A 26,662-nucleotide genomic window follows, 5' to 3' on the forward strand; every position below is an offset into this window, starting at 1 on the left:
TGACCACTATTCTTTGTAGAAAAGGGGCAAGAAACTGAGGTTCTTAGTAAAACCTCCTGAAGACCCAACTCTTCTGAGAGTACCTCCTCTCCTAGCACTACTAGCAGCTGGACATTATTATGACCGCCGCGCAGCGAAGCGGCGGTCATATAGGTTTAGTCAGATTTTTTTTTTTTTTTTTTTTTTATTTATTTTTTTTTTTTCGCATGCCCAAATTTCCGTCAATGATTCCCGGGACACTGAAAGACCGGGGTACACGAAACTTGGTGGGCATGTAACCCCACATGGATAGCATGGAACCATCGTTTTTCGTTTTGATCTGTAGCCCCTCCGCTGGACTGGACACCCCGAAAGGAGGGTAGGGCAGACACAGTTTTCTGTGAATATCTCGAATATCTAGGGTTTAGGAGAACCATTTTTATTTGTATGTTGATCTCAAAGGGCCATGTCAACCCATTCCATAACCACTCATTTCATGTATAGCTCCACCTAGTTAAACACAAAAAAGTAAAAATGAGGTGTTGTAATCACAGGTATCTGTGACCTAACATAGTCAAAACTACATGAAATTGGAAGTGTAGGATCATTATGACACCCTCTGTATGCACGCCAAGTTTCGTGGAATTCCGTTCATGGGGGGCCACACAATAAATTAATTTATGTTACTATACACCAACTGGCCTGTAGGTGGCCAGAGACAGTTTTCTGTGAATATCTCGAGAACCGTAGGGCCTAGGAGGTCCACCTTTTTTATGTATGTTGGTCTTAAGGGGGCATGTCAACCCATCCCATTACCACTTATTTCATGTACAGCGCCACCTAGTTAAAAATTAAAAAGCAAAAAATTAGGTGTTTTCATCACAATATCTCTGGCTGACAAGGTCAAAACTGCACGAAATTAAAAGTGTAGGATCATTATGACACCCTCTGAATGCATGCCAAGTTTTGTGTACTTTCGTTCATGGGGGGCCCTTACAATAAAATAATGTATGTGTACATTTAGTGACGTACACCAACAAGGATTCTCGGGACACTGAAAGACCGGGGTACACAAAACTTGGTGGGCATGTAACACCACATGGTTAGCATGGAACCGTCATTTTTCATTTTGATCTGTTGCCCCCCCGCTGGACTGGACCCCCCGAAAGGAGGGTAGGGCAGACACAGTTCTCTGTGAATATCTTGAGAACTGTAGGGACTAGGATGACCATTTTTTTCCGTATGTTTGCCTCCAGGGGTCATGTTAACCCATTTCATGTGCACACATGTGCACAAACAGATACACACATACACACACATACATTCACAGTAATCATACGTATGACACATACGTACACAGTAGACATATGTACGCTTGCATGCGCAGGCACATACGCAGGCACACGCACAAGCACGCACACACACACACACACCCACACACATAACATAAACATGTACATGCACACATGCACACAATTCAAGAATTTCTCAGAATTATGAACAGGCAAGATGGAGGTGGGGTTGTATAAAATGATTTTTACATGTGAAATATATGAACTAATCATGTTTTGGTACTTGTTGTCTAGCAGATATCAGTGAGAATTGAGTGTGGATAATGCAATTTAGTGAGACAGTTAGAATCATATAGGCCTTTCAGCGTGATTTATTTTTGTGGAAAAAATGTGCTGGACTGGGCGACGGTCATATTTTGTACCGCTCTGCGGTACATCAAGTTAACCTACCGCTTACTACGACCCTCTTCCCTATCACGACTATCCCTCTTCTCCCTCCCTTGACTTAACTTCACTTGAACAGTCATTCCTTTCTATGGGAGTAGTACAGTACCTTTTTTTGCTGCACTAACATGTCCTAGTCACACTGCATCTTGATTAGTCCCTTTTTTTTGTAAGTTGCTTTGGATAAAAATGAGTAAATGTAACTGTACAAATGTGAAAGGATGTGAATTGTGAGCATATCTTACAGAGCTGTGCAGCAGATCCTTGTGCAGGTGGACTTGCACCTCCTAATCTCCAGCCTCATCCGTTTTAGCTTGCATTTAGCTTGCAGCTTTATGAAATAGTTATAATTATATAACATCAATCATCAGAGTTTCAAAGAAATAAAACATGTCTGAGATGAAAGTGCAGTTTAATTGAAATATAGAGTGGGTGGATGATAATTGAAAATATGCAATAGACTAATTTAAGTGTCTTTGATGATGGCAAATATCCAAGGATACATGCTTTATGTTATGCAAATACCATTGTTTCCAACTTCATTTTACATTTTTTTGATGAATACAAATATTTCAAGCTATTACATGTAAATAAGAAGTCTATCTCTCTCCTCCTGAATGTGTGTGTGTGTGTGTGTGTGTGTGTGTGTGTGTGTGTGTGTGTGTGTGTGTGTGTGTGGAGATTATCATTAATCAGGATTATAAACACTATTTGTGATTGAAGCTTATGCCATCAGTAGAATGGAACATGCATATTGGCATTATTCAACAGCATCATTTCATTTCAACATACAGTTAAAAGCTGAAAGCCTTTATCCGTGCTCCTGTATTTTACTTACCGCTGATTGTACATGCCATTAACAAATGGCAGTGAGTTATTTCAAACCCATCTGACGTTGAAAACACACTAGTTCCATCACTGAAAGGATGACGTAATTAATTTGTGCTAAAGGGATCATTTTAATTTGCTTCTTTTTTGTCTAACTCAGCCTTTGCCTGATGAGTCAGCCTGTAAAGCCAAACAAACCCTGTTATCGCAGCTGGGACTTTGTTAAGGCTTTTCTTTGAGCTTCTAAATTCCACTATTTAAATGGCCTGCAGTGGCAGACTTTCAAGCAGAAGTTTGTTTTCGTTTTTAAGTTTTTGTTTTGTTTTAAGTTTGCCATTATATTTCATGCCATGGGCTCCATTAAAAGAAGGACTTTAATGGTGTGAAAAACAGAAGGTGAATATCCTGGGCCCTAATTTAAAAGTCTATCAACAACCAAAGTTCTCGAGGATAAACTATAGCTATTGTGGCATTTAATGGACTCATTAATAATGTTTGCTTTTAAGGTCTTGCCCATAGTGTTAGATTAGCTAATAGATGTTGCCTAGTCAATAAATTATCTGTAGTTAGACCAAAGGGTTACACTTTACTTGACAGTATCGACATAAGAGTGACCGTGTCATAAACAAGACACAAATGTTTATGACATAACGCTTGTCATTAAGTATCATTCGTTTTTTGTCATAACAAGTTAAGGTTAGGATTAGGGTTAGGGTTAGGGTTCATGTGTCATGACAGTGTCATGTGTTCATGACAGTGTCATGTCACTCTTATGTCAATACTGTCAAATAAAGTGCTACCGACTAAAGACTGCACTTTGCCCATCATTCAAATTAGGGCCCCCAGTGTCTTTCCTTCACAAGCCCTTGAAGTAATAATTTTCTACATTTCTTGAGGAGCAACATTTAAGTTTTAAGCTTCATTTCCATTGGCAACAAAATCCACACCTTATATTTTGAACAACCAACATCGGCAGGTCTCTTCCTCTAACACAATGCCATCGCTAATCAGGTGTTAGTCTGCTGTCTGAAATCACATATTGCGACCTTGGCAAATTAAAGGCAACCAGATTGAAGGGGCCTCCTCCCCTTCGGCTCCTCAGGTGGCAGTGTATATATAGTATATATACTCTTTTGATCCCGTGAGGGAAATTTGGTCTCTGCATTTATCCCAATCCGTGAATTAGTGAAACACACTCAGCTCCCAGTGAACACACAGTGAGGTGAAGCACACACTAATCCCGGCGCAGTGAGCTGCCTGCATCAACAGCGGCGCTCGGGGAGCAGTGAGGGGTTAGGTGCCTTGCTCAAGGGCCTTACATCAGCCATGCCTACTGGTCGGGGTTCGAACCGGCAACCCTCCGGTTACAGGTCCGAAGTGCTAACCAGTAGGCCACGGCTGCCCTGTGTAAGCTGTTGTCCAATGTCAGCCTCTACTTGATGGCGGTTGTTTTGTATTGCTTTGCTTTGTTTACTTTCGGGATGTGCGATGCAGGTGCGGTGTGGTGTGTGCTGTGCATGGTGATCGGGAGCCAGTCGTTTAATTGGCCACTCTCCAGGAAGGCGCAGCATGCGGACTCGAGTTCTTCTTCTTTGGCTTTAGCAATAGGGCCCTTATTAAAGTCAAAGATAAGGAAGCAGACCTTGTGTTTTTAAAATAATTATTTTAAGCATACTGTTTAATAACTAAGTAAAAGGACTCAGGGAAGAAGTTTTTAATCCATAATTGTGATTGATTAGAATAAATACACGAGGCCTTTTAATTAGTCCTGCTCTTAAATGTCTTACACAAACGTAACATTGCCTGGTGTTTTTCAAGAGCTGATGTCACTGTTGGCGACGCCTGTTTCCATGGGGATGAGTCCTCCTCGGCCACACGGGTGTATGATTTAGCGCATGAGTGGGCATACTTTGTATGCCTCCAGGTGCGTTGGCGACTGGACGGACGGCGTATAAAAGATGGCACTCGCGCCCCTAAACCATGCCAGCTTGACGTGATCGAACATCACCTCCAACTGTCTCTCAAGTTGACCGTTCGCTTGGCAGCCGTTTCAGACGGGCGATCATGGAGAACGTGCCCATCTCCAGCAAACAGCAGGCCAAGGCCTCTTTGAAGTCCGGAGAGAGAAATCTGCAGTCTACATATGTCCAGTGAAGTCGCTCCAAAGGCTCAGATTTATGACAGGAGCAGACTTGATATCACCTCCAAAAAACATCAGCGTTGCCATGGAGCACCAACAGGCAGGGAACACAATTCGGAGAGGTGCCTTTATTTCTCCTCTTCAAAATGTCAAAGCCTCAGGGGGCTCTTTTAGATGATCCGCTGTTACCAACTATTACGTTCTTTATTACTACATTAGTGGTTCTTATTGATGTGTAATTAAGTCATTTCATGTATATACATTTCATTTCACATTACCAGTGTCTTATTTCATGTTACTAAAGCAGAAATCTGGTTACCTGTACAATGTGCCGGTCAATCACTTCATTATCTTCTTCTACCATGAAGACACTCAAATAGAATGTAGCCTATCAGTGTATGATTTATTAGTGGGTGATATAAGTATTCCACCTCTAATTGTCCTTTTATTAATCAGGGGAAAGAGTCCATGTCTGAGCTGAAGATCCCACTTCTCCCTGAGGACTTCTTCCACAGGCGACTGAACTCGGCTTCTGTTGACTGAAGAGTGCAAGAGAGAGAGAGAGAGAGAGAGCAACAGAGAGAGAGAGTGTGTGCTGAGAAGAACGTGTGATGTTCCGAGCGTGACCGATCGAATCCAGATGATCTGTAAAGCACTTCCCAGAGTCTCCAGAAACCTGTTCTATATAACTGATGATTAGCCATCAGACACTATTCTTTTGGTGTGGGAAGTGCAGTGTGGTCGGGAGTAGTGGTTACATGAGTGGGTTAAAGATATAGAGGTAGATTCTCCCAGGAGCCCTTGTCTTGACACTCTGTGCAGTGGCAGCAGCATTGCCAATTCTCCTAATTGTGTATGAGCACAAGCCTGGAGGGTGTGTAGTCTCTCTCTCTCTCTCTCTCTCTTTTCTGGCTTTTCTTTCTTTTTCCACACTTTCACACTCTTCAGACAATCCATTTTCCGGTGTCTAGCTAGCATTTTTCTTTACCTCTAATGCATGCAGAGGTCTCTGTGAGCGAACCAGTGAACACCTATAATTGATTCTATCACAAAAGTCGGCTAAATGAAAGGCTCTAATTGGCTGATAATTCTCCATGCCTCGCCTGGAAGTGTTTTTGCCCCCTTTGTCTCTCATTTCTTTCTCTTAGTCCATGCTGAAAAGAAAGAGTCATTTCATGGTGTCTTTTTTTGCTTTTTAACTGTAACACAATGTTTTGGAGTTGTTATTGTCTGATAGCAGACGCACATTCAGTCTAGTCTAAAGTGTGGCCTCTTGTGTACAGACGAGTGATATGATTCACTGATATTGTTCTGGGAGCTGAAGAAAAAAGAAAATAACATTAAATGTTCCATCGTGTCTGTGCCCCAGCCCCTTTCTCTGTCTCTCCATTTATCTACAGTATATCCACCTCCCAGCTGTCAGTACACCTAGAGAGATCAATCAGGAAAGTCTGTTACAGCCACATGGCACGATAAACATGATGTGAAACTCCAGAATCACCCAGCATCTCTCAATCAGAACACAGAGACGCGAGGAGATTGTATTTGATGGAGGCCAGAGAGTTCTCTTGATAGAAAATGATAATGGTTTTCCTCAAAAGGCCATCGAAGTCAGTATTTTCAGCTGCCATAAGAGGCATTAGTTACTTGTCCTATCTCGCAATGTCAATGGAAGTAAAACATTATTTGTGTATCCTCCCTGGGCTTCGGATCCACTAAATGTAATAGGTTCTTCATTGATCCATGCTACAACCTGCCACCAAATGTCATTAAAATTGGGTAGATAGTTTTTTCTATAATTCTGCTGAGAAACAGACCAACATAGGCTACAGATAAATAAACAAACAAACAAATAAATAAACAGACTGAACTGAAAGCATAAACAAATAAATACATTTAAATGTATCATAATTTCCAGATGCTTTCATCCAGCAGTAGAGAGTTACCGAGTAAACAATGTATGTCATCATTTCACATTACTCCATTATTGTGGTTCACTTTTCACCTTACCTGGCCTGGAGAATCATGATTGGAAATCGAAAACAAAAACACTCCCCCATTTTATCCAACTGTGTGAAACTACCTGACCGTGTCGAACTGAGTTTTCTCTGACCATTTGGCCTCGGCTGTGGGGAGTGAATGTGTGACACTGCCACATTAGTTTAGGTGCCATTACTTAAAATTAAGTATTATTTATTACATATATGTCCGTAGGTCTCATATAATATCAGTGTGATATGAATATGTACTTATTTATATGTATTTATCATGCTTTATTTCCACTGTGTATGATGGTATGGATATGGGTGATTTGTATGGGGACACTGCCGGCCGATACGCCTATCACCGCGCACCCAAACTTATATAGGGGAGCGCGCTAAATTATGGGGGCGTTCTGAAGAGAGTAGCAAGCGTGTGTGAGATTTTTGAATGTGTGGCGCCAGTACTCAGTGCTGCAGTGGAAAGTGTTGTAAACTGTTTCTTGTAAGGGGTAAATAGAGAAAAAGTATCCCTACGGAGGAAACGGACTTTATATAAATTAAACGCCGCTTGTACTGTCGGGGAGACCAGCGCGTTACCAAGAAGAGGACGCGTCAAGGAAGCCTTTGCAGTCGGTTGGCTGGATTTATTCACCGGAGTTGGTGAGGCCGATTGTTGTCGCCTCTTTCTATTTTGCGTGGGATAAATCCGATCATCGCATTTTTTGCCTTTTTTTGTGGATTACCTTTTTTGTTTGCACGTCGCGGGACAATTCGCGGGCAGCGGCCTTCTCGTTTCCTTGTTGGGAGTATACAGACTCTTGCGGGCGTCCTGGCAAAGGACAGGTTATCTTTCGCTTAGTTTGGACTTCTAGGTTTATTTTCGGGACTAAAACAAAGGACATTGAATTAATTTGGGGTTGTGTGGGTCATTTAATGTATGAAAATATAAAGCGCTATACTGTGCGCGATTCTGGTTTATGGTTGGGTGCGTGTTTTCCTTTACTGCTGGTAAACTGAAGATACCGTGGTCTATGCTATAGTTTTGATTAAGTGTCGGATGCACTCTGATTTGTACATTGTTTCAGGCATCTCATAACAAACTGACCGTGTTTATTGTTAACTGCTTAATCTTTCACAAGAGCCCCTTGTGCGTTTTAGTTAACACAGCCAAAGGTAAAAGGTTGATTGTTACAGATGGTGGCCCGTACGGGGAGGAGTCACTGCTCTAGACAGAGCATCTGGGACGATGTTATGCAGACCCTTTCTATACTGGACCTTAAACTGGAACTGTTGCAGCCGTAGGATCCAGCGCGTTAACCAACATCAAGTCTTTGCAGCGTTTTCTGGGTCTAGTGGGGTGGTACCACAAATTCATAGATCACTTTGCAGACCTGGCAGCCCCACTAAACCGCCTGAAGAGGAAAGATGTGGTGGGGATCTGGTCAGAGGACTGTCAGCGGAGCTTTGACCAGCTGAAAAGGGCACTGGTGAATGCTCCTATCCTGATACAGCCTGATCACACATTGTCATTTGAGGTTCACACGGATGCCAGCGATGTGGGTCTGGGAGCGGTGCTGGTCCAGACGACTGATGATGGGGAGAAGGTGATAGCATATGCTTCCAGGGGGTTGCGTGGAGCGGAGTGCAACTACTCTACATCCGAAAAAGAGTGTCTTGCGGTGGTGTGGGCCATTGAAAAATGGAGGCACTTCCTTGAAGGTACGGAGTTCATCGTGTATACAGACCATGCTGCCTTGACCTGGGCCTTTAATTGTCCAAAGACTTCATCTCGGCTAACGCGCTGGATCCTACGGCTGCAACAGTTCCAGTTTAAGGTCCAGTATAGAAAGGGTCTGCATAACATCGTCCCAGATGCTCTGTCTAGAGCAGTGACTCCTCCCACTGCAGCAGCCGCATATATTGCTGTGAACAGTTCCCCAGACCTGCCCACTTCGTTGTCGGCAATAAGGGAGGCTCAGGAACAGGATACAGAGGTCAGTGACCTGGCCAAAGAGGCTGCTACCAACAGTAGGCTGGATAGGGTAGGGTTTACAGTGTTGCAAGGGCTCCTGTACCGTCGCTCACCTGTGAGAGAGGGGGGAGACAAGTTCCAACTGGTGGTACCCAAGAGCCTTGTGCCTGTTTTCCTTGATTACTTTCATGACCATCCTCTGAGTGGCCATTTGGGCAGATTAAAAACCCTCTTGAAGGTCCTTGAGGTGGCCTGGTGGCCATCTGTCCGAAAGGATGTATGGAACCACGTCAAGGTCTGCAACATATGTCAGGCTTACAAGCCTGAAAACCGTCAGCCTGCAGGGTTCATGCAGCCAACCCCAGTCGAAGATGCCTGGGAAAAGCTGGGAATGGATCTTATGGGGCCATTTCCCCGGAGCAAAAAGGGTAATACCTTTCTTCTGGTGATCGTGGATTACTTTACGAAGTGGGTGGAGATGTTCCCCTTAAAAGACAGCAAAGCCCACCGCATTGTGACCGTCCTAAAAGAAGAGATCTTCACTCGTTTTGGTGTTCCGCGGGAGTTAGTCTCAGACCGGGGGTCTCAGTTCACTGGTCATGAGATGGCTAACCTCTGTAAGACCTGGGGAGTGACTCAGAAGTTTACCACCAGCTATCACCCCCAAGCCAACCTCACCGAACGTTCCAACCGGACCATCAAAACGATGATCGCCTCCTATGTAGGGAACCAACTCAAGAATTGGGATCAGTGGGTTAGGGAGTTCCGTTTTGCCATTAATGCCGCCTATCACGAGACCACGGGCCGAACACCTGCAGAGCTGGCACTCGGAAGATCTCTGAAAGGGCCACTAGAGAGATTGATTGGGACATCACCCTCTCCTCATCAACCTCCATACACGATCCTGGAAAGACAAAAATCAATGTTTGAGGAAGTCAAGAAAAGAGTTGGGGGATGTCAGGCCAGACAAGCCAAGTATTATAATGCCCGCAGGAGAGGTGCACAACTCCTGCCGGGAGACTTGGTCTGGGTCCGCACTCACCCACTCTCAAAAGCATCCGAGAATTTCTCATCCAAGCTTGCGCCTAAATGGTCGGGTCCAGCTACAGTGGTGAGAAAATTAGGCCCTGTCAACTACCAAATACAGTGGAATGACCAAAATAGAAAGATTGACACCGTCAATGTGGTCAACGTGAAGCCCTACTTTGGGGTTCAGCCTCCGGTACCTCTGGCGGGGGGGGGGGGGGGGGGGGGGGACTGTGACACTGCCACATTAGTTTAGGTGCCATTACTTAAAATTAAGTATTATTTATTACATATATGTCCGTAGGTCTCATATAATATCAGTGTGATATGAATATGTACTTATTTATATGTATTTATCATGCTTTATTTCCACTGTGTATGATGGTATGGATATGGGTGATTTGTATGGGGACACTGCCGGCCGATACGCCTATCACCGCGCACCCAAACTTATATAGGGGAGCGCGCTAAATTATGGGGGCGTTCTGAAGAGAGTAGCAAGCGTGTGTGAGATTTTTGAATGTGTGGCGCCAGTACTCAGTGCTGCAGTGGAAAGTGTTGTAAACTGTTTCTTGTAAGGGGTAAATAGAGAAAAAGTATCCCTACGGAGGAAACGGACTTTATATAAATTAAACGCCGCTTGTACTGTCGGGGAGACCAGCGCGTTACCAAGAAGAGGACGCGTCAAGGAAGCCTTTGCAGTCGGCTGGCTGGATTTATTCACTGGAGTTGGTGAGGCCGATTGTTGTCGCCTCTTTCTATTTTGCGTGGGATAAATCCGATCATCGCATTTTTTGCCTTTTTTTGTGGATTACCTTTTTTGTTTGCACGTCGCGGGACAATTCGCGGGCAGCGGCCTTCTCTTTTCCTTGTTGGGAGTATACAGACTCTTGCGGGCGTCCTGGCAAAGGACAGGTTATCTTTCGCTTAGTTTGGACTTCTAGGTTTATTTTCGGGACTAAAACAAAGGACATTGAATTAATTTGGGGTTGTGTGGGTCATTTAATGTATGAAAATATAAAGCGCTATACTGTGCGCGATTCTGGTTTATGGTTGGGTGCGTGTTTTCCTTTACTGCTGGTAAACTGAAGATACCGTGGTCTATGCTATAGTTTTGATTAAGTGTCGGATGCACTCTGATTTGTACATTATTTCAGGCATCTCATAACAAACTGACCGTGTTTATTGTTAACTGCTTAATCTTTCACAAGAGCCCCTTGTGCGTTTTAGTTAACACAGCCAAAGGTAAAAGGTTGATTGTTACAAATGGGAGCCTAGTACATCATCCCTGAGAGGGAATTCCCAGTGCGTAGTTGTGTGCTGCCAATTGTCTCCACTTCCTCCACCCTCCTCTTCCTCCACCCTCCTCTCCCTCCACCCTCCTCTCCTTATCTCTCCCACCCTCGCGCTGTGGTGAGCTGGCCTGGCCTATGGGTGATTCCCGCGCTGCAGGGCCTGTCATAGCGAGATAACGTGTTTGCAGTGGACACTGTTTCCCATCGGACCCCCACTGAATAATGGATCCAGGCTCCCTAAAAGACTGAGTGACTCAGAAATGTTGGAATTTGATTGGTTACGTAATTATATGTGAAACAGGTGTCTCTGGAAAACATCACAAGAAAAAAAGGAATCAAATCAGGTTGTGTGTCAGAGTATCACCTTTTTTCCCCATTTAGCCTCAATAGTGGCTAAAGTACCACAGTGAATGAATAGCCCACCGTCTCTTTTCTTAGAAACACCATCCGGCCCCAAGAAATCCCATTTAAAATTCCCATTCATGTCCCGGAATAATAACTTCTTTCCATCCAATGGAAAGTCTATTTCCATGGACTCCTCAGGCAGTCTCTCCTCAGCGTCCCAATCGCTGCCAAGATTATGGCGGAAAGGAAATCAATTTGACGGCATTTGGGGAAAATTGTTCCCAGTCAGCGGGTAGATAATTACTGTACCTTGCCATCACCAAGTGGATTCTTAATGTGCTTTTTCGGACAGACGCTAGTTGTTTTTGGGGATTCTTTTGTCCAAGCACCACATGTGTGTGAGTGTGTGTGTGTGTGAGAGAGAGAGTGTTTGTGTGTGTGTGTGTGTGTGCGTGTGTGCATGTGTGTGTGTGTGAGAGTTTGTTCTGAGATGTACATACAGTGTTCATAATTGATCTGTGAGAGCATTCTACTTTTGTTTGCTGGTTTATGTATGTGTTTTTTATAGGGTTGTCAATCGATTCAAAAATTTAATCTAATTAATTACATACTCTGTGATTAATTAATCTAAATTAATCGCATATATAATTTTTGCTGTGAAAGTATTTTAAATATTTAAATTCAAATGAATCATTGAATAATCAGCATTAGTGACATTAAAGTTCAAAAACTCTTTTATTATTATTTTCACTGTTATTCACAAATAATAGCCATAATAATCTATGATATGACCTAATATGCTGAGGAAATAAATTCAAAAGTGCTTCGGGAATACGTTTTTTTTTCACATACAAGGCATTTCAGGCCACAGATATAACCTAGGGGACACAATGAAAATAAATTTACACTCCCCTCAATGGCAACAATTATTTCTTTGCATTGATGTGTGACTATAGAGTTGATGAACTCCGGTGATATGCAAATTCCTTGCTGCAGACATTGCAGAGGACTTTATTTTCAACACTTTATTTTTATCAACACCATCAGGCCGTTTTTTAAAAGTAAATGTTCCAATCAATGATCTAGGCAGCACATTTTTTTCTCTCTCCTTCATTTTACAGTCTAATGGTTACAGACTAGAACGGCTCGGGGGTCAAAGGTCATATGGAATCGATTAATCTGCACTAATTTTTTTAATCAGTTATTTTTTCTCAAATTAATTAATCGAAATTAATCAGTTATTTTGACAGCCCTAGTTTTTTATGATTGGTGAGTGTGTCTATGTCCATATACCTTTAATATATGGCTCTTCACAATGCTAGTAGAACGCTCCATTGACTTGAATGGGATTTCCCAACGTTCTACGGTAAATTATTTTCATGTAATTACCACTGCAAACAAATAACTAGATGTACCGCAGAGCGGTACAAAATATGACCGCCTCCCAGTCCAGCACATTTTTTCCACAAAAATAAATCACGCTGAAAGGCCTATATGATTCTAACTGTCTCACTAAATTGCATTATCCACACGTACTCAATTCTCACTGATATCTGCTAGACAACAAGTACCAAAACATGATTAGTTCATAGATTTCACATGTAAAATTCATTTTATACAACCCCACCTCCATCTTGCCTGTTCATAATTCTGAGAAATTCTTGAATTGTGTGCATGTGTGCATGTTCATGTTTATGTTGTGTGTGTGTGTGTGTGTGTGTGCGTGTGCGTGTGCGTGTGCGTGTGCGTGCGCTTGTGTGTGTGCCTGCGTATGTGCCTGTGCAAGCGTACATATGTCTACTGTGTGAGTATGTGTCATACGTATGATTACTGTGAATGTATGTGTGTGTGTGTGTGTATCTGTTTGTGCACATGTGTGTACATGAAATGGGTTAACATGACCCCTGGAGGCAAACATACGGAAAAAAATGGTCATCCTAGTCCCTACAGTTCTCAAGATATTCACAGAGAACTGTGTCTGCCCTACCCTCCTTTCGGGGGTCCAGTCCAGCGGGGGGGCTACAGATCAAAACGAAAAACGACGGTTCCATGTTATCCATGTGGGGTTACATGCCCACCAAGTTTTGTGTACCCCGGTCTTTCAGTGTCCCGGGAATCATTGTTGGTGTACGTCACTAAATGTACACATACATTATTTTATTGTAAGGCCCCCCATGAACGAAAGTACACACAACTTGGCATGCATTCGGAGGGTGTCATAATGATCCTACACTTTTAATTTCGTGCAGTTTTGACCTTGTCAGCCAGAGATATTGTGATGAAAACACCTAATTTTTTGCTTTTTAATTTTTAACTAGGTGGCGCTATACATAAAATAAGTGGTAATGGGATGGGTTGACATGCCCCGTTAAGACCAACATACATAAAAAAGGTGGACCTCCTAGGCCCTACGGTTCTCGAGATATTCACAGAAAACTGTCTCCGGCCACCTACAGGCCAGTTGGTGTATAGTAACATAAATTAATTTATTGTGTGGCCCCCCATGAACGGAATTCCACAAAATTTGGCGTGCACACAGAGGGTGTCATAATGATCATACACTTCCAATTTCGTGCAGTTTTGACTATGTTAGGTCACAGATACCTTCAATTACAACACCTCATTTTTACTTTTTTGTGTTTAACTAGGTGGCGCTATACATGAAATGAGTGGTTATGGAATGGGTTGACATGGCCCCTTGAGATCAACATACAAAAAAAAAATGGTCCTCCTAAACCCTACGGTTCTCGAGATATTCACAGAAAACTGTGTCTGCCCTACCCTCCTTTCGGGGGGTCCAGTCCAGCGGGGGGGCTACAGATCAAAACGAAAAACGATGGTTCCATGCTATCCATGTGGGGTTACATGCCCACCAAGTTTGTGTACCCCGGTCTTTCAGTGTCCCGGGACTCATTGACGGAAATTTGGGCATGCGAAAAATAAAAAAAATAAATAAATAAATAAAAAAAATCTGACTAAACCTATATGACCGCCGCTTCGCTGCGCGGCGGTCATAATTACCGCTGTCAATGGCAACAGGTTTTGTCCTTCCGATTTAAGGCTTTCATATCACTTTGCAAGTAGTCTGGTCACTTCATGCAATGGAACTTCATTCATTCATTCATTCATTCATTCATTCATTCATTCATTCATTTGTTTCTCAGCAAAAGCCATGATGAAACGTTTTGGCAAGTAGGTGTTATGTATAGAACGTCAGTCATTATCGGAAAATAAGTTCCTTTAGGACGAAACAAGTCCTGTTCACCCTGTAGGGACTTATTTTCTGATAATGACCAGCGTTCCGCACATTATCCCTATGTACCGAATGTACATATAACCCCTCCCCCCTCCTCTGCCCCCAGCTCTGACCAATGTGAAGCTGTGGGCCATTGACCGCCAGTGTTTCCAGACCATCATGATGAGAACTGGCCTTATCAAGCAGACAGAATACATGGAGTTTCTCAAAAGGTGGGTCAGCTCTCTCTTTCTTTCCGTTTCTCTCCCCTGCTCTTTCTTGTCTTTTCTATATCTCCCTCACATGTTCTCATCTTCTCTCTTCCTCTCACTTTCTCTATTCATCCCATCCCTCTTTTCCTCTCTCTCTCTCTCTCTCTCTCTTCCTCTCAACACCCTCTGTCTCTCTCCTTCTCTCTGTCACTTTCTCTCTCCCCTTGTCCTCTTTCTCTACCCCCCTCCCCCTTCATGTTTCCCCTTCCTGCATCCCTCCTTCAATCGCTCCTCGTTTTTCTCTCTTCCTCCTCTTCCCTTCATCTCTCTGACCTATTCAGCCTCTTCTCCACCTGTGTGAGCGTCCGACTTCATCTTCTCTGGTCTCTTTCTTCTATTCATTTCTCTGGTTTTGTCCCCTCCTTTCCCATTTTTCCCGAGCCACAATCAGCATGGATTGGCTGACCTTTTCCTCCCTCATGGTCCCCTCCTCCCCCTCATTTCTCCTTCCTCCTCTACCTTTCTATTCTGCCTTATCTCTCCCCTTCTTTTTTGCTCTCTCTTTCCATCCAGGATATGCTCACTCTGAAGTTATTAGCGAGGCTCTAAGCACACTTTTCCTTGCTTTTGTGTGTAAAGAGGGTACCCCTCTGCCTCCACGCACACACGCACGCACTCACGTGCACACACACACATTCACACATTCTTTTGTCAAGGGTATAGACCATGACGCGCTATTTATCACAGACAGAGTGCTTTATCAGTAGTGTGGAATTGTATATTTGTGTCAGACTAGACGATGCAGGCTGTCATTATGTCAGTCATTGACTGGGATAATTCAGATTTATTTTCGCCTTCTGAGTATATTGCTTGTTTTCTGTTGCCTCCTGTAATTCCACCGTCACATTTTTACAGTTTTTCACAATTGCTAAAGCACACTTTTTTGAAACCTGCCACACTTTTTCTCAAAACTATAAACACGAATCCCAAATCTCAAACTACATTCCCAAAACCTTTGCCCACCTCTGCAAAACTGAGCAATCGCCTCAAAACAGTTGCACCTGTGCTCAAAACCAAACACTGTCTTCAGATCATCTCACAAAGCAGTCAAAATGAAAACACTACTGAGCAGTCATTAGACACTACATCAAAAGCAGGAAAACACAGTGTTCAGGGCAGCTCATATAGGTCCAGGAGAAATGTTACAAGTGTCATATGTACAACACGTAAATGAGAAGTGATGAGCATGATCCCACAGTCAGCCTGTGTGAACAGATAAAATATCTCACTGAGCATCATGATTCACTTGGCAAAGTGTGTGTGTGTGTGTGTGTGTGTGTGTGTGTGTGTGTGTGTGTGTGTGTGTGTGTGTGTGTGCTTGCTTCTAGCCTGACGAGCCAGACCCACATTAAAATGTAGGGTCTGGGCACTCACCGTTCGCAGTGCTCAGTCCGAGGGACGGGATAATCGGTTGTCTTTCAAATTCCCTCTGCACATAATAGGACAGCTATGAGTCCCATGCGTTTCCCACCAGCGGAGCTAGTTGGCTAGTTCAAACTTTTGCCAACTTAATTAAAGGGGCACTTGGCAACTATTTCAACGTAATAAACCCGTTTAGAAATCATTTAGATGGTTAAATGACCTGTTCCGGTGAAAATGGTGACTTTTCCCGCTGCCCCTGGCGTCCCCAGGCGGAAAACCAACCTTGCAACATTGAGACTACCGTCCCGGAAAGAGAAGTGAGAAACAAGAAACTCGTTTTAAATCGTGTTTCTTACCTTGTAACATCCACATTGTCTGCCGAACTTATGCTAACCATTTTGCTAGCTTGTAAACAAATCCATGTGCTTTATCGTTACCTTTTTATCGTTACCTTTTTCCACAGTTTGAAATAGCATAATGCACAATTTCTCCAGCAGAGGGGGAAATCCTGCCAAGTTTCCCTTTAAAGCTTAACTCGTGTCACACTGTTCGCCAACAGCAACATTATCTTATTTGTTTTCAAGTAGCAGGGAATTCAAGCCAAACCGTTGCAACACTGCCAACAATCATTATGTTAAGCCCGCCTAACGACTCTATACACAATTTGATTGGCCTGATAGAAGTTTAATTTTTCGAGCTCACAAGCCAACGGAGAGCTGCTAGACTACTGTAGCCCTGGCAGCAAATGTAATTTGCTGCCGCTAGGGTGCGTCTAGATTTCTAGGCTAGCTTGCTTCTATATATACACAGTATTTGTGTTTGTGCATGTGTGCATGTGTGCATGATGTTTGTCAGGACTTATTACACCAACTGTACATGTGGAAGCATCTTCATGGTCAAGTAGGCTGTTTTGTATATGTATATGTTGTGGGTGTGTGTGCTTGTTTCACTGTATGTGTGTATGGGCAGGTGCCACCCCCATACAGTATGTGTGGGTTACTGATGGCTGCTGATGCCATGTAAACACATGGGTGTGTAAAAGTTGTCAAAGCAGTGAAAGTAGTCGTTACAGTTTTTTCCAATTGCTAAAACACAATTTTGCAAACTACGCTGGTTTTGCTTTGCCATAATACTAAAATAGTGCAAATTGTAGAAAATTCTTCTTTCTTCTTTTTTTTCTGTCTGTGCAACATATTCACATGTATAGGCCAATTAGCTCATGTAGTGTCATTTTGAATGGCAGTGTTTTGAAATGGCAAACGTGACTTTATGTCAGATTGTTGTGTCTTATGCAGAGATCCGTGTTCAGTGCATTTTAAAAGTGGCATTTTTGAATTGCAAAAGGTGTGTAAAGCAGAAAATGTGTTTAGAATTTTGGAGACTTGAGAACGAGAAGAAGTTTTGCTCTTTGTGTGTCAGTTTAAATAATTGTGCTATGCATGTCATTTTAGTGTGTTAGCAATGGGAAAAAACTGTAAAGAAGCCACAAATTCCCAGCGTCAGCAAACAGAAAAGGGGTAGGGAGGGATCGTCCAATCACATCACATCACATCCACCAGAGTTGTGGATGCTCAGCTTAATGTGACGGTATTGGCAGATCAGGAAATGTCAACAGAAGAAGAAAGGAGATGCCAGGTCAAAAGAACATCCCCTTCCTCTAGCTGCTGCCCCATGCCTCCGTTATCAGAGTGAGAGGAGAGGAGGAGAGAGTAGGGGAGAGGAGAGGAGGGGAGAGGAGGTGAGGAGAGAGGAGAGGAGAGGAGGGGGAGAAGAGAGGAGAGGAGGGGAGGGGAGAATAGAGAAAATGAGGGGAGAGGGGAAAGGAGAAGAGAGGAGAGGAAAGGAGGGGAGAGGAGAGGAGGGGAGAGGAGGTGAGGAGAGAGGAGAGGAGGGGGAGAAGAGAGGAGAAGAGGGGAGGGGAGGGGAGAATAGAGAAAATGAGGGGAGAGGGGAAAGGAGAGGAGAGGAGGGGGAAAAGAGGGGAGAGGAGGGGAGAGGAAGGGAGAATAGAGAAAATGAGGGGAGAGGAGAAGAGATTAGAGGAGGGGGGAAAGAGAGGAGAAGAGGGGAGAGGAGAGGAAGGGAGAATAGAGAAAATTAGGGGAAAGGAGAAGAGAGGAGAGGAGGGGTGAGGGGAGATGAGAGCAGCTGGTAAAACTGAGCACGGTGCAGAAGCATTAGGGACGGTCCCCTGGCATCTCCAGTAATCTCCACAAGACATCTCGTTGTTTGCCCAGCTACATTTCTTCTTTGGCAATGGGGAAAAGGGAGGAGGGGGTGGAATGTGTCTTTTTTGGGATGGCGGGAGATTGTCTTCTTGTCAGCATGACAATTTTACTGAATCCCACCAGCATTAATCTAGTTAACAGTAGGAGAGCTCTGGAGGGAAATGCTTGATATGAAGAAATCCTCTGTGTAGATGTGAGCTTTTGGCTCTCAGAGAAACAAGTGGCGTATTGAATTCTTACAGATGATAGATTGTGTGTGGTTATGATGATATACTGCAGAGGTGAGTTCCAGAGATGATAATGACATCGGAGTGACTTTAATTTGTTGATTGTCTAATCTCTCTCCCTCTCTCTTTATTTGTCCCTCTGACTTTTTCTCTCCCTCTCTCTTTCTTTCTCCCTCTCCTCTTCCTCTTATTCTCTTCATTCTCTCCAGTGTTCCAACTTTTCAAGGCCTTCAAGAGGAGATTCTCAGCAAGCTGGCAGACGTGCTCGAAGAGGTAGGATGCCCCTTCCAGCACCAATGACAAACTCCCCATTGATTTTCCTGTCGACATCCCCCGTTCTTTCTCATTAACTCGCTTCAGGGTCTTCAGGAGCACCAATCATCACCCATGATTCGGTTTGATTTCACATTCGCCTCGTTTAACAGCTAGGCGTTGAGGGGAAGTCACCACTGCATTCAGCAACAGTATAGCTGTGTGAAAAAAAAACACTGACTGCATAGTAATACTTGAACTGAAACATCTGTGCGAATGAGATTTGAATACTCTCCCCCGGGGCAGGTTCCCCCCCCCTCTGACAAAGTCAATCAGTGACAACAGGTCGGTGGCAGCGTGCGGTGGCCCTGTGTCGCTGACGGGGAACACTCCAAAGAGGCACGCATGGTGATGCCCGTTTCCAGTCCATTAGGGGCTGACGGTGAGCAATCAAACCAATTTCCGTCGGCGTCCGCCGTGATGAGCCACTTCATTAGCCTTTGCCTGGCACTCCATCAGGGCCAGCAAGGCAACAGGTGACGTCTATCGCCATGTGTTTTAATGGGGAGGAATAGTTACTTTCTCTCTCTGTCTCTCTCTCTCTCTCTCTCCCGCTCTCTCTCTCTCTTTCGCTCTCTCTCTATTCTCTGTGTGTATGTATGTGGGGTGTGTGTTTGTGTATGTGTTTGTGTGTTTGTGTGTTTGTGTGTGTGTGTGTGTGTGTGTGTGTGTATGTCAGTGTGTCTGTGTGTGTGTAAATGGACATGCCTCAAGTGTTGAAGTCTTGCCCCAGAGCCCCTGAGGATGTCCATTTCCTACACGTTAGCCATGAGACAGATGCAGAGGTCATTTCCCTCCCCTTCCTGCATTTCTATGCTGTGCCATAGTCGGTGCCACAGCTGGGATAAGATTCTGAAATCCAATTGGTTGCTTCTGGGTTCCCAGGCCACTTAGACCCGTGCAACAAGATGGCTGCCACGCAAGCATATGAGAAAGAAAACAAAAAAGAATGCTCGGGAATACAGCTTGCCAAAGGGATGTCATATATAATGTTTACCCTAGCATTTGTCTGACGTGTAAACATTCATCATATGGGTCGGGGCAGGTTTTGTGGAGGAGTGGAGGATGCATCTGTGATTCCAGCAGATTGCAACAGGCTGCAGTGTGATTAAATTGACACCTGAGGCACCAGATAATAAGATGCTACCAGGTTGATACTGTCAGCTGCTGCTGTTTGCCAAAGATAAGTCAGCTCACAGTGACTGTGGTCACAACCTAATCTCCGCACTATGTAAAAGAGCTATTTGTAGTTGTCTTTAGTTAACAATATTCAGAATGAAAACACCAATGCTCTTTGTTACCCATTCGCTAAAGTTAGCATGCAAACCAGCTAGCGTCAGGTCGGCTCTCTTGTAGTGTGACTTTGTACCATGTGTGCAGCTGTATGAAATACAATCCAAGTCAGTGGAGTGCTGTCGCAAATGTCATTTTGTGTTCAAGTCGACTCGAATCCACAAAGTCCCTTTGAGTGTTTTTCACAAACCTTCAATCAGACGCCTAAAATGTTGTTTTGTCAATGGCATCCCTCATATCTCAGCAGCGCCTTCACCTGGAGATGCTTCCAGAAGTAAAAAATGTGTGCTGCGCTCTCTCTCTCTCTCTCTCTCTCTCACTATAACACATTTGAGAAGGAACATCTTGTTAAAGTAATTTATGCAAATTAATGTTAAAGTGCAGCAACATCATAATTTAGTATTTGGAAGATTGTGTGCAGACATCTTGAAAGCTGAGCAGAAATGGCTGCACTAGTCATCCCATCGGCATGGAGACCAGCTGCACGCTCATTAGTGTTCATTATGAAGCGCGAGCAGCCAGAGCCAGCGAGGACCTGTCTACCCACAACATGTGAGATGATACTAAACAGAACTGCTATTGACTAAATAGCGATTTGTGTGTGTGTGTGTGTGTGTGTGTGTGTGTGTGTGTGTGTGTGTGTGTGTGTGTGTGTGTCAGAAAGAGAGAGAGATATACTTCAGTGTTGATTGGCAGAAGCTGCATAGAAAAACAGCATTCGTGGTTCTTTTTGTGGCTTTTAATTATTATGTTTTTTTCTTTGTGAAGAGGAAGTGGTTATCATGTACACAAGACAGGCTCAGGCATTGTTAGCATGACACTGATTTGCATATTGATACTCTTCTGTCCCCATTGCAAGGTAAACCTCACAGAGACCATATATAGAGTGTTGTGGTCGGCTATACTGTATATAGTTGACAGCTTCTTTGTGTGAACAAAGGGGGCATGTCTTGACATCACCAGGCTGGGGAGAGTGGAGAAAATAAGGGTTGAGGGGAGGTCAGGCGAGGTAAGACTAGATATGCCCCCTCTGTGGGAAGCACACCTCCATGTCACAAACAATATCTTACAATATAACAATATAACAAGCAACCAAACCTCATTCTGAGTTTTCTCTCTCAATCTCTCTCTCTCTCTCTTCTCCCTTTTCCTCTCTCTTCTCCCTGAGCTGTGCCGTTCGGTGGCTCTCGTTTGAAAGCCACAAAATCAGAACCAACAAAAAAAAGAGACATAATGATTGGAAAAAATGGAGACCTGTGTGTGTGACTGTAGTGGACTAATGGGCAGAGAGAAAATGATTAATGAGCTGTGGAGTGTGTCTGTGTGTGTGTGTGTGTGTGTGTGTGTGTGTGTGTGTGTGTGTGTGTGTGTGTGTGTGTGTATGTGTAAGAGAGACAGAGAGAGAGAGAGAGAGAGAGAGCATGTTGTATTTGGTGAATGTGTTTGACACAGCTGTATTTGATTATATGTGTCTCTCTGTGAGTGTTTGAGGTATTTTTTGTGTGTTTGTGTTAGAGTTGTCCTGTCAGAGTCACCTGGCGCAACAGTGTGGGAGTGCAGCCATCTCCTGTGGAGCATGAACCGTTGCTGCTCAGAGCGTCTACTCATCTCCCCCGTCCAAACCCCTAACGCCCTTCAGGCTCCATCTCCACCTCACTGCCCCCACCTCTGGCTCTCAGACACACCAAAACCACCTGCATGAGTCCAAGCAGCAACAAATTTAATGGGAATTTAAAAAACATGCAGTACCTCAAACGTCCAACAGGGGCTGGCTCCAAGAGTGAGTGTGCCTTATGGACAGTGTTGGGGGGGCACTGTGACTGAAGCAGCAGACAAGGGGGGCGCTCAGGCATAAATGGGGGGCGTTAATCACTAGGGGTGTAAAGGTACACATATTCGTACTGAACTGTTTAAGTGGTAGATTCAAATACCTGGATGTGCTCCAAGCCAGTGACAGCCCGTTCTGTTTCACCCCTAGTGCCAGTCCACTACCCTACCGCATGCCCAACCAGGCAGACGTCTGACCCTCTGTGGCACAGGAGCGCAGTCCACATTCCCTTGTCTCTGCATCCCCAACGCCTGCCCCAACACAGATTCTCAGACGAACCAGAACCCTGACCAACAACCCCATGCAGCCTAATGCCTGATCTCCCTTTAAATCACGCTCCCACAATGACAGAGTCTATCATGATGGATTTTGGAAGCCTAGTCAAAAGTTAAGCCACTGAAAGGAACTAAAAAACGGAGGAGATTTAAACCAAATGTGGTCAGTTCTGATCCATGGCTCCAATACGCGTGTACTGTGCAGACTCCAGTTTTGCTCATATGACCATGCTATTTTGGCATCATTTTGCCCCTGGAATTCCTGGAACAAGACATACAGTATGCAATAATGATGTTCTCCTTTTAAATCACGTCTCAAAATACACTAAAACAAAAACACAGCTCTTTAAACTCACTTACCTTTTGCTGACACATAGGCTCCAGTCTAAGTTACTTTTCCCAAGTACACTTCTGATATATTCTGCACCTTGTCTGAATATTGTATTTTTTTGTCATTGTGCTTTGTAAGGCATCCTTAAATGTCTTGAAATGAGCCTATAAAGAACATACATCACTATTTTTATAAGTCGAAGTTTAAGAAGATGTAGCTGCAGACTTTAAATAGCTTATTTACATGGCTCTGTTATGGCGTCTGCATTACAGACATCAAACTGTTCCAAACTGGCGGCTTGTGCACCATCACCATCAGGTTCGGCACACTCTCACACTGCCTTCTGACTTTCTTACAAATGATCCTCTCATCTCTGCGGGGAGTCCCGTTCCCTCTCCCGCCCTGCTCGATCAGTCGCCCCATGACCCAGCAGCAGCGTCGTGATCGATATGTTTGTTACTCCCACACTAGACCCCCCCCCCCACCGTCGCCAAATGCCACCTCGTCTTTTTTAATGCCCCCGGAATGGCAGTATAAAAATGAGGGATTTCTGGGATTTTCTGTCAGATGGGAGCATCTCTTTAAGTTCAAGTGTTCCGGGGGTATTTTAGCCTCTTATGTGGGTAAGAGCATGAAGAGAGACAGAGGAAAGGCCAGGGCACTAAACACAACCCACTCAAGTGATCCTACTGCTTTGACTGAGTTGTGTCAATATTATGTAGCATCAAGTGTATTATACAGTACCGTATGTATGTAGGTTGGGAATCCACAACTGGTCCGAGGGAACATGGACCTATACATGTTTATTTATTTATTTATTTATTTATTGTTTTAAAAAAAAAGTATTTTTGCCATTATTCAGATATCACAGTGAAGAGTGTCAGGAAGTAAATGGGAGAGAGATAGATAAGGTGGGATCGGGAGCTGACTCAAACGTGGGTTTCTCTCTGTGGGCATTTGGACCTGAATGTGGTATTTGGTGCTGCGGCCACTTGTGTTCCTGCTCCCCCTCGGACCTGCACATGTGGAGGGATGACACTGATGACATCACACCTGGCCCTGCATCCTGTCGACGGTACTTGGCGACGTCTAGCGATCAAGACCCATGTAAAAATCGGCCAGAGACTATTCTGCTCCGACAGTAGGGAGATCTTCACAGAGCTGGACTAGAATCCCTGGATTGATAACATTCTGTGCCGTGGTGGTAGAGGGTCTCTCAGTTTGTTTGTATCTGTCAGGTATCTTTGTCTATCTGTTTTAGGGAGACACTCGCAGTCTTAACACAATTTCTTCTTTAAGTGCTATTGCCTGACACAGTCCTGGTACTTACTCAAGGTTCAGTCAACGCAAACAAGGTGACTTGATGGGGTGATGTTGAGTTGCACAAATCTGTTTTACAGTGGAATAAAGACTTGACTTATTCCAGTTCAATATATATGGTATCTTAATGTAAATTGCCCCTTCCTTTGCTTTGCATAGTTATGTTAATATGCGTAGGATACGACTTTTATGATGCCTCAGTGTTATCTTCTGACATAGCTCTGGAAGGAATGTATGGAAATTGGTGTGTATCTGATGTACTTTATGTGCCAAGGCAGACTTTGACCGGCCCTCTATCTCACTGACGTTAATATCATGGAAAGTGTCCTGTCGTTTGTTTTGTCAAGTTATGTTAATATGTGAAGCAACAGGTGAAGTGTGTGTGTGTGTGTGTGTGTGTGTGTGTGTGTGTGTGTGTGTGTGTGTGTGTGTGTGTGTGTGTGTGTGTGTGTGTGTGTGTGTGTGTGTATTCACTCATTTAATGATGTTTATGGCAGGTGGCTGACATATTCAGCTGCCATTTTTCTCCAGGTTGACATTTTAATGAACGATTACACCCAGTTGACACACACACACACACACACACACACACACACACACACACACACACACACACACACACACACACACACACACACACACACACACACACACACACACCACACACACACACACACACACACACACACACACACACACACACACACACACACACACACACACACACACACACACACACACACACACACACACACACACACACACACACACACACACACACACACACACACACACACACACACACACACACACACACACACACACACACACACACACACACACACACACACACACACACACACACACACACACACACACACACACACACACACACACACACACACACACACACACACACACACACACACACACACACACACACACACACACACACACACACACACACACACACACACACACACACACACACACACACACACACACACACACACACACACACACACACACACACACACACACACACACACACACACACACACACACACACACACACACACACACACACACACACACACACACACACACACACACACACACACACACACACACACACACACACACACACACACACTGTTAGTATGTGAGTGAAAGCGTGGGCTGTGAATACTGTCTGAGTTGACGTGCCTGTTTCTCTGCTGAGGGACCCTGGAACTCACAATGCCATTCTAAAACACAGCCCCATGAGCACCCTACTGAGGAAGAGCTGTTAGTATTGAGCCAGTCGAGGAATCCAGTTTCTCTGTGTTTAACTCTAACTGTTTGTGAGAAAGCAACTCACCAGGTCAATACTGTTTTCATGATAATTGTAATAGTTGTAGTTGCTACTCATGTCTGCAGTCTTTTCATTGTTGATTTGCAGTCTTTTCATTGTTGTATTTATTATACATTTTGTTTACAAATAATTTGCCAGAGGATTTTATACAGAGTGACTTATACAGTAAATATTTATTGTAATTCCAACCAGAGTATTGAATCCATAATCTTAGTGTTGTTCAACCGAGCTCTACCTGTTGAGCTCCAAAACATGGACATTGGACATTAGATGCTGATTGGTCAGTAGGCCTGCTCCCATCTGTCAGAGGATCTCATGACAAAGACACTATTCTGCAGGGCAGAAACATGTTGCCTTGGTAACAACAGCAAAACTTCATTACTACTAGCCTTGTTATCTAACAGTCACTGCTAAGGTTTGAATATATATATGAGGAGTCTGGGGAGTCTGAAATTTGTCCTAAAAATAACTATGTGAAACAGAAAGAGAGAGAGAGAGAGAGAGAGAGAGAGAGAGAGAGAGAGAATAGAGAGGGTCTTAACCTCTAACATGCTTTTCCAGTCTCTTTTGTCAACACATGATCTAAAAAAATGAAGCTGCATATTTTAGGGCAAGCCGTTCACCTTATTTGTCAGAAGAAGACAAAGAGGTTGTGTAGCCAGGGCAGCTCAGAGTAGGCTTACTCCGACGTGCTGAAGATGGACGCCAACGACACGCGAGCGAGCCGCGACACTCAAACGCATCTGAGTGCAAATGAGTCAAAACCGGAAAGTTTTTTAATTTCGCTCCAGTCTGATTTGTTTTTTGTTTCCTTTTTTTTGTTTTTATTTTGTTTACGTTTGTTTGTTTTGTTCACGTTTGTTTGTTTTTGTTTTGCATTGTTATTTATGCCTTTTGTTTGCCAGACATCTGGGATCGGTTTGTGAGGGGTTTGTAAGGTGGGCAGCCAGTGGGCGGACTGGCCGGCGGGCGGCCGAGCGAGCGAGTGAGCGTTCCCACACTGGCCCCTGTGAGGCGGGATCGAGCGGCGTGTCAAAAGTTCGCCAGTTTCCACTGAGCGTATGAGAAGGGGGCGGGACTGGGGGGACTGCGAAGAGGGTAGTAATGGGAGGGAAGACACACACACACACACACACACACACACACACACACACACACAGAACAGACTCAAGAGGGCTCCAAAAGAGTGTTCCATCAACTTTCACAGGTCCATGCAATTAAATAGAACATTGTGTGTGTGTGTGTGTGTGAGTGTGTGTATGTGTGTGTGTGTCTCTGTGTGTTTTTGTGTGTGTGTCTCTGTGTGTTATTGTGTGTGTGTG

General features: G+C 44.1%; 1 protein-coding gene across 1 annotated transcript in view; it reads left to right on the forward strand.

Moving 5' to 3' along the window:
• prkg1b (protein kinase cGMP-dependent 1b) overlaps window positions 1-26,662 on the forward strand; it is a 152,161-nt gene that overhangs the window by 67,776 nt on the left and 57,723 nt on the right. Inside the window, exons 4-5 of the mRNA XM_076298049.1 lie at window positions 14,666-14,771; window positions 18,837-18,900. Of these exons, the coding sequence (XP_076154164.1) occupies window positions 14,666-14,771; window positions 18,837-18,900 (170 nt within the window). The remainder of the gene's footprint in view (window positions 1-14,665; window positions 14,772-18,836; window positions 18,901-26,662) is intronic.

Source organism: Alosa pseudoharengus, unplaced genomic scaffold (genome assembly GCF_046254945.1).
Source record: "Alosa pseudoharengus isolate Yale_2024_CS ecotype anadromous, Long Island Sound unplaced genomic scaffold, YU_APseudo_1.1 YU_APseudo_1.1_scf_21, whole genome shotgun sequence".
Classification (NCBI taxonomy): domain Eukaryota; kingdom Metazoa; phylum Chordata; class Actinopteri; order Clupeiformes; family Clupeidae; genus Alosa; species Alosa pseudoharengus.